Source organism: Peromyscus eremicus, chromosome 11, assembly GCF_949786415.1.
Source record: "Peromyscus eremicus chromosome 11, PerEre_H2_v1, whole genome shotgun sequence".
NCBI lineage: Eukaryota > Metazoa > Chordata > Mammalia > Rodentia > Cricetidae > Peromyscus > Peromyscus eremicus.
This window is the reverse complement of record NC_081427.1, coordinates 33,817,146-33,833,207: the sequence shown is the minus strand read 5'-3', so window position 1 is coordinate 33,833,207 and position 16,062 is coordinate 33,817,146. Positions and strand designations below refer to the sequence as shown.

Here is a 16,062-nt window from a genome sequence, read left to right as displayed (position 1 = left end):
ATCGTAGTACGTTCTCAACCAGTAAATTGCCCACATGTTCAAGTCAGCAGTCTTTCTTCAAGGAAAGCTCCTATAATGGCATGATAGAGTTAAAATCTTAACCTGACATTCTGTGACAATCATGAAAAACTAAGCTAAGTCTTACACATTAAAAACTGAGACCAAGAGACATTAAATGACTTGGTCTATATCATGCATGATAGATGACTTGATCTGTATCATGTATCATGTTAGAGGCAAAATTAAGTACAAAGGTGACATACGGAGACCCCCATGACAAGTTCCTTCCAGTCTGTCACTTCAGCCACTCAGCCAGGACAATAGCTACAAGATGAGCTCTTTCTGCTAAGTCACACTGGCTAATCTGATCGGAAACCACTTATTAAACCAGCATCATCCCTAACAACAATCTAAACATTTGTTCTCATGCCCACAGATAACTGTGGTCCTCACCTCTCATCACGGAAACTTCACTTTGCAACACAAGGAGACCATTACAGAAAACCACCAAGATTCTTGACCGACTTTTAAACAAATGACTTTTGAAGAAAAGAGACTAACATTTCCTGAGTCCAATGAACGAGTCTGACACTTCCACATGCTATACCTAATTCAGTCTGATATACCCTAAAATTGACAATAAGCAAGACTCAACAGTAACTTAACATCTGTACAGAGCTCAAAAAGATGGCTAGAACGCGCTACATCAATTGATAGGATATTTACGTTACTCCAAAATATGAACCTAAACTGAGAGTTCTCGATATTCTCACTCAGTAACCATTCAGTTGCTACTGTTTCTATTGTGTTTTCAAGAATAAGGAGGTTCCTATGGCTAGACAGGTCACAGGCCCTAGGGGGAATTCTACTATTACTATATTGCTAAATGGACATAGTATTAAACTGACTCCTAAAGACTTTTTTTTATGCCCGTAGATCAGTGCATCCCTCAGCCCTCATCTGGGAAGCATCTACTTGCACCATGACTAACACAGTGACCCACGACTGGTCGAGGTGCAGAGAGTAAGAGACTGCAGAATCCTCAGCTAAATGGGACTTGTTTACTGCAGCCACTCTCGCCAAGGCTCCAGGGCATCACTGCAGAAGGGACAGAAAGCATCAGTTCCAGTCCCAAGTGGCCGGTGACTACAAGGGAACATTACCTTCTGGGCACAGCAGGGCGGCTGCCGGCAGGCATTCACAGTGGTTGTCCTAGCACACACAGAGACTATGCAAATCCAACAGGGAGCTGGGAGTGGGTGGGGGGGATGAAAAACCACTCTTAGCAATGGAGTTATGGGCAACTGTGAGCTGCTGTAGAGACAGGGCTCCTGGTGAGTCAACCATGTTCCAGCGGAAGACCACACATCCACTACTACTTGGGTAACACAAAGTGGTCTTGAAGAGTTAAGAGAAAAAAGAAAAAGAAAAAGAAAGAAACCACAAAGTTGGGTAAGTAGAGGAGGAAGATGGATCTGGGAAGGGTTGGGGATGAATGTGCTCAAAACCTGTGTGAAAGTCTCAAAGAACTAGTACAGTTTTTAATGAGGAGGTTTCAATTTACCTTTTTCCTATTACTCAATGTAATCAATTACACCAGCCATGACAGGTTGTTTTGTTGGTAAGACTTTACTTTTGTTGGATTTATTCATTCATTCATTCATTCATTCATTTATTACCTGGAGTAATAACAATGCTATTAGCTTCCCGGATCATCTCAACTGCATTGTCAAGGTTGATTTCTGTGTGTGTGCCGGTAATTTCCATGGGTTTGCCACCAGCTGTTGAAGTTGTACCATAGCCTCCAAGAATCACGTTAGCCAGGGAGCGATTCATTGCCTAGAGAGCAAAACCATCACCCATGAGAGTTCAATACGTGGAATCCTCTGAGAATAGCGTGAAGTTTATGTACATGAAATTCAACATCATTTGCAAGGAATTTATTTAACTATTTAAAGAATTTTAGCCACACTGGCTTCTAAAATTAGTTCAAAACTTAAACAACAGAGACATCTTTGAACCCTATCAATTTTCTAACCAGGTCAATTCCACCCTAATATGTTTTCAGAAAAAAATTTAAACAAATATTTTAATGCAAATTATATGTAAAATACAAACATTAATGAAAAATTTCGATGTCCTATTATCATCTAGATACTGAATAAGCAACTTCTCTCTCCACATTTAAAGGTACTTCACCAGAATGAAAGAGAGCCGGAAAGATTCATTTGCAAGAAGAAAAATTTTCATAAAATGACCTTCTATCTCTCTTCCCAGTGGATTCTGCTACTGCATACGAGCGGTCAAAAGACAACCAGAAGGAATTCAAATGATAATTACGCATTTCATCTAGAAGTCCACAGCCCTTTGCATTCAAGAAAAAAAAATGTAGGTATGGACACTCTCATTTTCCAAATCTATGAGAGCTCCATGAAATCTTACCCCTGATTATCACAGAAGCAGATGGATGCATCATTCTAAAAGCTTCTCATTCTAAAGGCTCCATCTACAAGGAGGTGGGTGAACAGGTGACTTACTCCTTCAGTTGGGACCACGCTTTTCACTAGTAAGATAATCTCAGGAGAAAATTCAAAGAAAGGGATCTCATTCCTGGTGTACTCACTTATAATCATCAAGAATGGCCTTACAAACACCCCAATTCGACCCTAAGACAACACGTGTTCTAGTTTTGTGAGGACTAGCTGGAGGGGAGGCGGCAAAAGGAGAGAAACTAGATGTTTTGAGGAACAAAACACATTTTAAGAATTCAGATGACTTCCTCTTTTAGTTAGGGTTTCTATCGCAGTCATAAACACCATGACCAAAAGCAGCTTGGGGAGGAAAGGGTTTATTTTGCTAACCCTTCCACATCACAGTCCATCACTGAGGGACTTGAGGATAGGAACTCAGGGCAGGAGCTGATGAAGAGGCCATGGAGGGGAGCTGCTCACTGCCTTGCTCCTCATGGCTTGCTCAGTCTGATTTCTTTTTTTTTTTCTTTTTTTTTTTTTTTTTGGTTTTTCGAGACAGGGTTTCTCTGTGTAGCTTTGCGCCTTTCCTGGGACTCACTTGGTAGTCCAGGCTGGCCTCGAACTCACAGAGATCCGCCTGGCTCTGCCTCCTGAGTGCTGGGATTAAAGGCGTGCGCCACCACCGCCCAGCTCAGTCTGATTTCTTAATGGCACCCAGGACCACCAGCCCAGGGGTAGCACCACCTATAGTGAGCTGGGCCCTTCCACATCAATCATCAAGCAAGAAAAATGTACCACAGGCTTGCCCACAGACCAGGCTGGTGGGGGCATTTTCTCAGTTGAGATTCCTTCTTTCAAAATGACTCTTGCTTATATCAAGTTAACATAAAACTATAGCCAGCACACGATACCATTCATGAACCACAGCATTTTACATGATGAGGACTTCATGGGGAGAAGAAACTCAAAAAAACGTTTAAAACCCATTTTAATGGTTGTAGTCCACGATATCACTTAAAAGCTTATAGTTATTAATATTTACTTTTTCAAAGATAATACTCTATTTAAAAAGTTAAAAAAAAACAAAGTATTTAGAAATCTTCAATAATACCACATCAGAAAAGTACAGGGCCATCCATACAACAATAACTAGGCCAGTGACAACTTTACAGAGACATTTACACAGCTGGAGAGGTCCAGCAATAAGAGAGTGGAGGAGGAATGTGGAAAATAGCCACACTTTAATAAATAACATAAATTTCAAAGATGATGGATAAGGGCATAAGAGAAAGTTTGATGTTTTGAATTAACATCCTAATCCCAGCCTGGCAAGAAATTTATAAACTCCTGAATAAAGACTGAAACAGTCATAACTCGGACTCCCCAAACATTCAATTTTTGATGTCTATAAATCTTTTCCAGTTTTGATTATAAGATTCAGAGAATCAGTTATCAAAAAGTATGTCCTACTAAACTCTTGCCATTAAAAATTAATTTTTTAAATCTATTTTGGGGGGCAGAGAGATGGCTCTGTGGGTGAGTGGTTGCTGAGCAAGCATGAGTTACCCAGTCCCCTCCCCCAAAAGCTAGATATGGTCCCACACACAACAGCAACCTTCACACTGAAAAGCAACCCTGGGGTAGGTTGCTAGCCTAGGCAAAACCATGAGCTCCGGACTCAGCATGAGACCCTACCTCAAAGGATGAAGGCAGAAGATGAGAAAGGAAGACACTCAATGCCCTCTCGCCCTCCATACTCATAGGCCCATATGCCCCAACACACACATGTGCATATACCATAAATGCATGCACCTCCTACATAAACACACAAAACAAAACTACTTAGACGTTGAGGTTCCTGTTAGAGAGAACTTTTCTCCAATGGACAAAGAGTCCTCATCACTTTTTAACAGAACCAACAGATCACAGGAGCACATGACGTAGAGATAGATTTGTGAGGACAGGAGCCTATCATTCTATCTTGGCTTAAGAAGAAGCATTATTTCTCCTATGAAACTGAACGGGAGAGGAGAAAAGAATCTCTGAGGATATTTAATTAAAGTGCACTCACTTGGGATGGAACTTATTGAGAAAAAATAGTGGCTTAACAATCAAGGTCTACTCGTTAAACACATAAGCAAAATTATATCATCATTATGCAAATTCTATGTGGTCTCTTAAAAATTACATTACTTTTCATCTCTTAATTTACCATTGCAACATTGCGTTCACAACAAATGTTTAGGGTTTACAGCTTTGTGCCCCTTTTTTTTCATTATTTTATTTGCTTCCTTAAGTGATTCATGAGAGTATTCTGTGGCCACTTATCCACAGATTGAGGGGTTCCCAGATTCCAAGACCAAAAAAAAAAAAAAAAAAATGCCACACTGTCCGAGCCGGTTCCTTTTGAGCTAATAAGTCCTATAATGAAAGTTGTGTTCTACATTAAAGAGATCATTAACTCACATAATTCCAACTACACTGAAAGAAATTAGTCTGAAGACAAAAGAAGGGTCATAAAATAGCCAAAACTGAAGCAATAGTGTGTGTGTGTATATATATATACATATATACCATTTAGTACTGCCTCTTGTCTCAATACTCTGTAGATACTGATTAATCAATCACAAAGAAAAAATAAAATAAAATTCTATTTGGCTTAGCTTTTGACTTACTGCATTCTGTTCTAAGTCCATTTGAAAAGAAAGAGGGGTTTGTTTGTTTGTTTGTTTGTCTGAAATAAAAATGCTTTTCCAGTTCAGTAAGAGCTCCATCTCCCAGGTGACATTGTAAGCAGAGGGACTACAGAATCATAAAGAGGTCGATTATTATAGCATGGCATAAGGAAGTCATGGATATGTGTTTGCTGCTTGGACAATGTCAACAGTTTTTCAGTTTTTATTATATGGCTTGTTGTGTAACCCCAGCACTGGGCTCAGAGGATACCCGAAGGAATTCATTGTCAGAAGAAAAATTTCATTTTCGAGATTGTTGGTTAGTCACTTGGGGAGCATTCCATTTCTCCCCACATAATAAAACCACCCTGCTTTGGTTTGGACTGCCATGTTTGTTTCAATAAACACTACAGAAGGCCAATGGACTGGTACCATACGGACTCTAGTAGCTGCTGCTGCTCTAATCTACCCATAGATGACTCCAAAATCACAAATAAACTCACAGAACAGCCCTTTAGTGAACATTCAAGGTCCATTTACCAAGCAGTGTATCCATTTGGCTATGCCAAATGCTAATCAGGCTTCACAGGCACACAGGTGAGTACATTAAAATACTTCCTCTACAAAATGAGACTATTTCCTACCTCCAAAACTACTGTGGGGATTAAGTAAGCTAATGTTTGTAAATTACCCAGCCTAAGACTTTCAGTGTTAAAATAACTTTGAGCAGCCAGCATGTCATCATTTTTTATTCTAAACTACCTTGAGCAATATATTAAGCACAAATCTAAAAAGGTTGCTTACTTGCTTTCTTTTTTTTTTTTGGTTTTTGGAGACAGGGTTTCTCTATGTAGCTCTGGCTTCCTGGAACTTGCTCTGTAGACCAGGCTGGCCTCGAACTCACAGAGATCCACCTGCCTCTGCCTCCCAAGTGCTGGGATTAAAGGTGTGCGCCACCACCACCTGGCAAAAAAAAAAAAAAAAAAAAAAAAAAGGTTTCTTATACTAACCCAGTACCTGCTACAAATCAGTGACAATGGAAGGAAAATATCAACTACAAGAGAAATTTAAGATGAATAAAAAGCATCTACTTTGAATGCCTTAAAATATGGCAGGCTTGTTTTCATTTTTATTTTTACTGGTTTCTGGCTGTTTTGTAATTGCGTGTGGGAGTGCGGCGAGCAATGGAAGACACACCATGCCCATCGCCAATAAGAGCTTGGATTGTCAAGGTTCTCCAAGATCCTTCCTTGCATTAGCATCCAAATCCAACAAAAAGGCCCCAGGCCCTCAGACCATTGCCTTGTACTGGGAACAACTTCCAGAAGGAAATAAAGATGTCTGGAGGAAGGCTGCAACCAGAATAAAGTTCAAATCATTTTATACGAGTTTGAATATATAATGATAGAGCTATATCTAAATATATTAGCTAGAAAATTAAATATTAGAACAACATCAGACATTAAAAGGAGGGTGAGCGTGAACACAATGATCCGGAATTAGAATATCAAATGTTAAACGATGAATAGGAATGATGTCATTTTATTTTCCCTTAACCTTTTCTATTCATCAAACAAAAACAAACAAACAAACAAAGCCGGGCGGTGGTGGCTCACGCCTTTAATCCCAGCACTCGGGGAGGCAGAGGCAGGCAGATCTCTGTGAGTTCGAGGCCAGCCTGGGCTACAGAGTGAGTTCCAGGACAGGTGCAAAGCTACACAGAGAAACCCTGTCTCAAAAAACCAAAAACAAACAAATAAACAAAACCCTTTCTGTTCAACCAGACTCCCTCTATCTTGTAGTACTTTTGTAACTTTCTTTCTGAAATAGGATCTTCACAGGGACAAGCTGGCTTTGAAGTCCCTGTGTAATCCCAGCTGCCTTCAAAAGCCACGGTCTTCCTTCTTCAGCTTCCCAAACGCTGAGATTACAAGTGTGTGCTGCTATGCTTGGCTCGCAGTAGGTGCTTCATTTATTGTGTGTTTGTTTTTAAACTGTGTAGCCGTGGCTGGCTTAGCACTCACCATATAGACCACAATTAGCCAAAACGCACAAGAGATCTGCCTGCCTCTGCCTCCCACGTGCTGTGATCAAAGGCGTGTGCTACCACATCTGGCCATGGAGTCTTTTTAATTAAGGCTTTAGCCGTCCTTGAATCCAAATGAACAGAAACATACAATTACCGAATAGTAATCTGACCTCAGAGAACTATATGACCCCAGAGAACTATAAGGATGTATTAGTATAAGAACCCAAAACATCAAACTTTCTCTTATGCCCTTATCCAAATCATCTTTGAAATTTATGTTATTTATTAAAGTGTGGCTATTTTCCACATTCCTCCTCCACTCTCTTATTGCTGGACCTCTCCAGCTGTGTAAATGTCCCTATAAGGTTGTCACTGGCCTAGTTATTGTTGTATAGATGGCCCTGTACTTTTCTGATGTGGTATTATTGAAGATTTCTAAATACATTGTTTTTTTTTAACTTTTTAATTAGAGTATTAACTTGATATAAGCAAGAGTCATTTTAAAAGAAGGAATCTCAATTGAGAAAATAACCCCACTAGCCTGGTCTGTGAGCAAGCCTGTGGTACATTTTTCTTGCTTGATGATTGATGTGGGAGGGCCCAGCTCACTATAGGTGGTACTACCCCTGGGCTGGTGGTCCTGGGTGCCATTAAGAAAGCAGACTGAGCAAGCCATGAGGAGCAAGGCAGTGAGCAGCTCCCCTCCATGGCCTCTTCATCAGCTCCTGCCCTGAGTTCCTATCCTCAAGTCCCTCAGTGATGGACTGTGATGTGGAAGGGTTAGCAAAATAAACCCTTTCCTCCCCAAGCTGCTTTTGGTCATGGTGTTTATGACTGCGATAGAAACCCTAACTAAAAGAGGAAGTCATCTGAATTCTTAAAATGTGTTTTGTTCCTCAAAACATCTAGTTTCTCTCCTTTTGCCGCCTCCCCTCCAGCTAGTCCTCACAAAACTAGAACATGTGCTGTCTTAGGGTCGAACTGGGGCAGTGGAAACAGAAAAGAAACAAAGAGGAGAAAAACATCTCAAATGTGAACAGACAGAACAAAGGGAGAGAGAGGAGATCATTTTACAGTAACACAGAGAGGAGGGTGTGTGTGAGCGGCAACTTCTCCTGGGTAATTCGTTCTAGTTCCTGTTATGACAGAGTTACTGCGGGAGTTACTACTGTGCTGCTGTGACCATCATAACAAACAGACTAAAGAGGGAGGAAAAAAACAAAAAGTAAGAGACACAGAGTAGAAACTCGGGATATAAACTGCTTAAAAAAAAAAAAAAGTAATAACAATAAAGAATCTAAAGAAAACCATTAAGAGCCGGGCGGTGGTGGCGCACGCCTTTAATCCCAGCACTCGGGAGGCAGAGCCAGGCGGATCTCTGTGAGTTCGAGGCCAGCCTGGGCTACCAAGTGAGTCCCAGGAAAGGCACAAAGCTACACAGAGAAACCCTGTCTCGAAAAACCAAAAAAAAAAAAAAAAAAAAAAAAACCAAAAAAAAAAGAAAACCATTAAGGAAACAAGGGTAAAAATGAGAAAGGTACTCAGGATGCCCTCTCAAGAACTACATACAAATCCGTCCCCCAACCTCCTGTATTGATAAGCCACTAACTAGCATTGATAGACTTCAAATTTTTTGCCAGGCGTGGTGGTACATGCCTATAATTCCAGCATTCAGGAGGCTGACACAGGTGGGTCCTTAATTTGAGGCCAGCCTTGGCTACATGGTGATAATCTGTCTAATATATATATATATATATATATATATATATATATATATATATATATATATATATGATAAAATAATTCAATTACAATTTGATTTTAAAACTCATTTTTCTGGCAAATCACCTTTAAGTAATTGTGAAAATCTGCTGCCCCCTGCTGGTCATTCGCATTTTCCAAATGAAACAGTAAAATGGTTCTCTCTTGAAGGAAACTCTATTTCTAAAGAACTAAATACAACTTTCCTTTAGAGATATTTGTCATTTAAACTCCACAGAGCCTGGAAGTTTTCAACAGGATATAAAATTTCCAAATTTCAAGTCTTCTGAACGACTTGGAAACCACTACTGGCATAATAATCAGGCTGTCTGAAACTTGGGCTGTCGAGCCCTGTGTTTTACAAGATGAGCCAAAAAACACAAAAACACTTTTATTACTAAAAGATAAGCTCAGTATTTGAATTAACAAGATAGCTCTTGGGGCAAGTAAAATGCTGAGATGTAATAAAAATGAAGGTTTTATGCAACCTGAGGTAAACAAAGAAGCAAGGTAGGTGTAGAACTTGGCCCTTTTTTGTGCAACAGATGGAGACTATCACAGAGACCCACAGTAAGTGGAATAAGGGACCGTGGGGTGCCTACCCCAAATGATGTATTTGCAATGCAAACTGTGTATGCAATGCAATACACCTAAGACTCAGGAAAGACTGAGGAAGCGGAGGCAGAAACATTGCAAGAGCCAGAGGAAGTGCCTGCTCCTAGACGGTCCCCTAGATGTAACAAGCAGACTGCACCCAAGAAATCTCAGCAAGGCCACTGCCTGAACAAGACCAGCATAATGACAATGCCAGGTGAGTGCCCATGTGGATCGGGGAAGTCCCACAAGGTCCCGGCCCTGGATGAAGAGCTACAGGTGGTCCAGGGCTACTGAGAATAGGGGGAATCCATTTCCTCCAAGGAATCCCAAGTGGTCAGTCTTGGACATATGGACCTAAGCAACACTAAGTGGATTCAGTACGGTGTGTGTACATGCGAATACATATACTACGAAGAAAAAATCTTGAATTGGGGTGGCATGGGAGAAGCTGGAGAGGGGAGGGAGGGGTGAGAGTGATAGAAATAATAGTGTTCACGTATAAAGTTCTCTGAGACATCTTTGTAAGCCTTGGAGTAATTTTTTAAGTGACTTTTTTAATGATTTATTTATTTTTATTTTATGTGCACTGGTATTTTGCATCATGCATGTCTGTGTATCAAGTGTCGGATCCCCTGGATATGGAGTTACAGCCAATTGTAAACTGCCATGTGGGTGCTGGGACTTGAACCCTGGGAGTGACCTTTTTTCAATTCAAATGCTTAGAGTTAGACCTTACATAGTCTCTTGGTAAAGATATAGACATTGGAAAAATATGTTTGTTTTTTTTAAAAGCTTGTTTGTTATAAAGCAATGCAAGTGGTAATTCCACAGTAATCCAGAACTATTCTGTAGAGAATAATAACTATAATTTAAGCAAGTTTTTTCTTGTCAAATTTATAGTCATTTGCAAGATACATTCTGCCATCAAGAAGAGAATTAATTAGGAACAAAAAGGAAAGTGGGAAGTATTTATGTTGCTACTTTTCTGTTCTGATTTCTTCTTTAAAAAAAAAAATCACATTGAGCATAAACCTTCTCAATAGGCATTCTCATAGATAAGCAGGAGGAGCGTGATCAGAACAAGCTGTCTAGAAACACATGATAGTAAATAAAAAGTCTCTAACAGTGAATGCATTCTTTCTAGAACTGTATCTTTAAAGTGAGAATGGATGGTTGGGGGAGGACTCATGAAGTCCCACCCCTAGCTAAGGAACTACTCAGGGCCTCAGGGAGGGAGCTGTAGTCGCAGAGAGTCTACCCATGCTCTGGCAGACTGTCCTAACCATGCACATTAAGTGGGCCTAGTGACCAAAAAAAAGAATACATGAGGTTGGGAAGGGATGGTGGTTGGAGGGGAGGGCAGGGAGGTTAATGGAGGGGAGAAGGAAAAGGTAGGTGGATAATTTTTTCTTTTTGAGACAAGGTCTCACTGTGTAACCCTGGCCAGGCTGGTCTCCAACTGAGATCCACCTACCCCTGCCTTTGCCTCTGCCTCCCCCCAAGTAGTTGGATTAAAGGCATGTGCTACCATACCTAACAAGAGGGCTAGATTTGATCAAAACACCGATAGGCCGGGTGGCGGCGGCGGCGGCGGCGGCGGCGGCGGCGGCGGCGGCGGCGGCGCACGCCTTTAATCCCAGCACTTGGGAGGCAGAGCCAGGAGGATCTCTGTGAGTTCGAGGCCAGCCTGGGCTACGGAGTGAGTTCCAGGACAGGCACGAAAACTACACAGAGAAAACCTGTCTCGAGAAAAAAACATAGATAGATAGATAGATAGATAGATAGATAGATGACAGATAGATAGATAGATAGATAGATGGATAATGGATGGATGGATGGATGGATGGATGGACGGACAGACAGACAGATAGATAGATGGAATTTTCAAACAAAACACACAAAAAATGTCAAAGATGTACTACACACAAAGATGAATAAAAATCAAATAACATAAGTTGTAAAGCACTGGGGAAAATTAAATGAACTTTGTATAACCACACGATAGATTACTATAAAGCCCCTTAAATACCATCTTAAAGGCAGAGTCTTTCATGACTAAAAAGGCAAGACTACGTAGCATGTAATGTTTTAAAAGTTAAGTGAAAGTTAGGCACAGCGTATTATCATGCATTCTTGTAATCCTAGCACTTGGGAGACTGAGGCAGGAGGATCACAAGTTCCGTTCTCAAGTTCAAGGCCAGCCAGGGCTATGTAGAAGGAACCTGTCTCATACTACAGGGGGAAGAAAAAGAATTGAATTGAAAAATACAATAAGGTCAGACAAGCAAATACACAGTACTATAGACCAAAAAAAATGGTAAAAATAACCTAAACTAAATATTATGTGTTACCCTCCAGATGGAGAAAGGCATTGGAAGGGTTTTACTTTTAAGTTTTCCTAATTTTTTTGTAGTTGAATATCTTTAAAATGATCTCAGAAATTTGCTCCGAAAAGCCTCATATTTCTGCTGAAAACAATCAAAACCAATAGATTTCTTTTTACTGCAAATAGAAGAAAGAGCAAGCACATCCTTGTCCCCAGGAGATCATTTCCGTTCCCTTCCGCATGTGTTTCCTTACCACACACATGATGTATGACAAGATCGCACCAGAGGAGCCGATAAGCGCACCCACGATGGTCAGCAGGTTGTTGTTGAGCAGGAAGCCCTCGGCACACAGGGCCCAGCCCGAGTAGCTGTTCAGCACGGTGATGACAACAGGCATGTCAGCGCCCCCAATGGCAGCTGTCAACGTCACCCCCTAGCGAGAAAACCAAAGCAGAACCCCAAGTGAACGTATGCAATCAAACCTCTGACAGTCAGCATCTCGGTTCTTAATCATCCCAATTTTCTAAGTGATGTATTTCCACAGAAGTTCTACTTCTGGTGACGACCAACTCCCCCATGTGACCAACTCTCTCACCGACATAGCAACTATGAACATTTAGTCCCCGCCACCCCCAAAATTCCCTAAATAAAAGTAGGGATGAAAATCAGCAGAAACTGGAAAGGAGTCTCCACTAAGAAAAATGAAATGATACCAAGTGAATGTCCCAGCTCTTGAAGGATTTAGATTGAAGTCAGGCCCTTGCTGGTACCAAGTGGAAGACATAAAACTAAGGCCATCAGTCCACAGTCTTACTTGTTTGACGATCCAGAGGGCATGGTTTGGGAGACAAAGACAGCTGAAAAGTAACAAAGAAAATCCTACAAAGCAGCAGGCTAGAATGATTTGAAGGAGCCCCAAATGCTGGTCTAAACACTACCCAACTCTCTAGCAGGTACTTAAAACTCTGGCTCAGACTCCAGGCAATTCTGCTAAGGATAAAATAACAAGAGGTTTCAGTGGCTGTACCATAAGAGCCAGAATTTGAAACTTCAGTCTTAACCAAGTTAGCTGCCCCAAAACAAAAATAATACAAAAAAATGTAAATTAAACTGTGAATGGTTATCAATACTCTACATGAATACAACAGAATCCAATGTGTAAAAAATGTCATTAACAATGTCCATGATGCAATTCAAAGTTATTAAATACAAGAAAGTAAAAGGGACGCCCCCCCCCCCCCCCCCCCCGCGCTGCGGATCTTTACTATTTATTCCATATACACCTCCATTCTTATGTTTTATTTCTACAAGAGTATATAAGCCAAAGGCTATTAAAAATATCCTTTGTGTTATGGGGACATTTCCATACTGACAATAAGTTCCTTTTAAATATATTCGCCATTTCTCAAAAGTAATAATTCTTTAAAATTTAAATTTCTATATTATAGGTTTGATTACAGGGACTTTTGAAAACTTCTGCTCGATTAGATTAAAAAATACAAAAAAAATTATTGATTTAAAATAAAACAAAAAAATCATCACCAGACAAGACAGAAGAAAACTGGACTGTGAAGCACACAAAGATAGAATTTCAAGTCCCTTTTCTGTGGTCTAACGTGTCTGTACTGACCCATGACCTAACTTTATGATCACTCATGAATAAGTGCCATTTGTATATAATAGATCTTGTGTTTCTGAATCAGAGTCGGTATTTAATAAGAAATCACTAGATAGCTAACTCTGTACTAGGTGCTATAAATATTTTCTCAACTTAAAAATGTAAAGGCCATCTACAAACTATAAACCAGTCTAGAGGAATGTGAATTTGCAATATTGAATAACAGAATTCCATGTAATAGTATCCTGCACTAATAAAATGCCAAACTAACACAGAGACAGAATCTCTATTTTTTCAATATATTATATGCAAAAAATCAGATAGGATTGGGAAGAAAAAACTCATGAAAGGAAACTCTCTCAGTGAGTACACTGGGTTTATTAACTGTAATTGATTTTACATAATTATTGGATTTCATATCAACTCTTCCAGGGGATGTGAGAGCAACTTACAAGCTGTGACCACTTTACACATATTATACAAACTCCAAAGTATTATTAGTAGGACTTTTTATTTAGTAGGTGTTAAAAGAGTTTAAACCCTTGGCTTTTAAAATTCCTGTTCACTCGCGTATTAACAGTGAAAAATCCAGAGCACAAAAAGGTGTCAGATGTGACAACTTACAAACAGTCAATTAAGAGGACATGATTTTCTTCTCGTCCTTTTTAAACTTCCTACATTCTAAAATGGTGAGCATGTAGCTGTTAGACATGTTTATTCCCTCAAGGATCTTGAAGAGATGAAAACATGACCAGATTGTAGTCTATACTCCCAGCTCCTCTCTAGGTATGTGCTTCTCCGACTCCGGGGACTTACCATGAGAGTAGAGAGAGCAGACACGGAGCCCAGACAGGTGATGCCAGTGGTAAAGCTGGGGTCGGCCATGAATGGGATTATTCCCCCCACACTAGCAGCCAGTAAGCCTGCATTGAGCGCGTGCCTTCCGGGTAGCAGCAGAGGGGCTGATTTCAGAATACCTGGGCCAAAGCAGATGCTACTCAGAACCCAGAGTGTGTCATGGGAAACCCCATAGGTCACTTAATCCTAAATTACCAAAATTTAATATCAGAATAATAATGTGGTACTTCAGATAGTACTTTCAGCAGCAGATAGGAAACATAAAGGCGTGTTAAAAGTTCTACACCTAACACACATTAGCAGAGACAAGAAAATATGGTTCAACTTAACTGTTCTTTTCCCTGCTTTGACTACATAATTTCTTTACTCTGTCATGGAATCTTAAAAATTGATTTTTTTTTTCCTGTATGACCAACACAGGAGTTGTTAAGTGTGGTTTTGTTTATTTACAACTTCAATACAGAGTTCTGGAACATTAGCATTTCCAGTGCTATCAACCGAGCCCAAGGGAGAAGAAACCCCGTTAGCTAGTTCTAAAGAAAAAGCCTGAGACAAGAATGAGACTTCAAGTTCACTTGTGACTTTTTTTTTTATGTTTCATGGAAGTTTCCTCATTTAATAACTTAATTATTCAGAGGCAAAACCATATTTTTACATCATAAACGACTTTCTCTAGGGACTCGTTTGGGACCACACTGCACAGAGGCTCTCTGGATTTTTCCTTCTGCTTCCATTTGCATGATTCCACATCGCAACAGTAAAATTTGCCGCGGCAAAGTGCTAAAACATGTGCTGTTCTTCAGAATGAGTTCCGTTAACCAAACTTGTTGGATAATAAGCGTCTCTCCATTCTAGGAAACACAAGTTCATTTCTGCAGACAATATATAGACACCTCCAAGCAAAGGCCATGGAGGTGTTATTTTGGTCATACGCATGATCAATTATCCCTTAGTGTCTACAGATTCCTGTGTACTCATTTCTACTATTAGCTGTCTGCAGAGGAAATTGTCACAAAGCTTAGAACCTCTAAGAATTAAAGTGGATTATCTTTTTGAGGGGAAATCTTTTACATGTTGTCTGAGCACTATACAAATCCCTTCTCCTGACAGTTTCTACTGCAAAAGGGTTTTCTAAAATTGAAACCAACCCACGGATACCCTGAGTGATGGATATTTACCTGTATGTTACATCAAATCACTTACCCTGCAATTTTCCATAGGCAACAAGAGACCCACTAAAGGTGACTCCACCGATGTAAGTGCCAAGGTAGGCCACAATCTTGGTGAAATTGGACGTTGCATCCATTGCAAAATGTGGGTATTCTACAATGTACTCAGCCATGCAAGTAAGTACTGCCGCCAAACCCACCAAACTGTGGAAAGCAGCGACCAGCTGAGGCAAGTCAGAGATCTGGATGCGCTTCGCAATCGCCAAGCCTATTGGAAAACCAAGGTCAAAGAGACATTAAATTTGACAGACCTTCGGAAAATGCGGTTTGCATCACTGTCACGAAGGAGCATTGCCTGCTTCCCAGAATGGACTAAATGCTCCCACACGAACAGGGTAGAGGAAAAACACTGGCTATAGACACATCACGTCAAAATACCTCCTTATCTCGCCTCATCTAACCAACATCAAATAACAGCATCGACTCTGCTTCTCACAAATCCCATATACTCCCCTGGACAGAAGCTTGTGAAGGCTACTTAAAGCCCCAGTTAGGTC

At 40.4% G+C, this 16,062-nt stretch overlaps 1 protein-coding gene across 5 annotated transcripts in view; it reads right to left on the bottom strand.

The window, feature by feature from the left end:
* Nucleotides 1–16,062, bottom strand: part of Nnt (nicotinamide nucleotide transhydrogenase) — a 91,973-nt gene that overhangs the window by 21,385 nt on the left and 54,526 nt on the right. For all 5 annotated transcript variants that reach the window (XM_059276094.1, XM_059276096.1, XM_059276095.1 and 2 more), the window contains exons 15-18: nt 15,540–15,773; nt 14,295–14,455; nt 12,114–12,293; nt 1,680–1,839 (exon numbers count right to left, since the gene is read on the bottom strand). In XM_059276094.1, the coding sequence (XP_059132077.1) occupies nt 1,680–1,839; nt 12,114–12,293; nt 14,295–14,455; nt 15,540–15,773 (735 nt within the window). The remainder of the gene's footprint in view (nt 1–1,679; nt 1,840–12,113; nt 12,294–14,294; nt 14,456–15,539; nt 15,774–16,062) is intronic.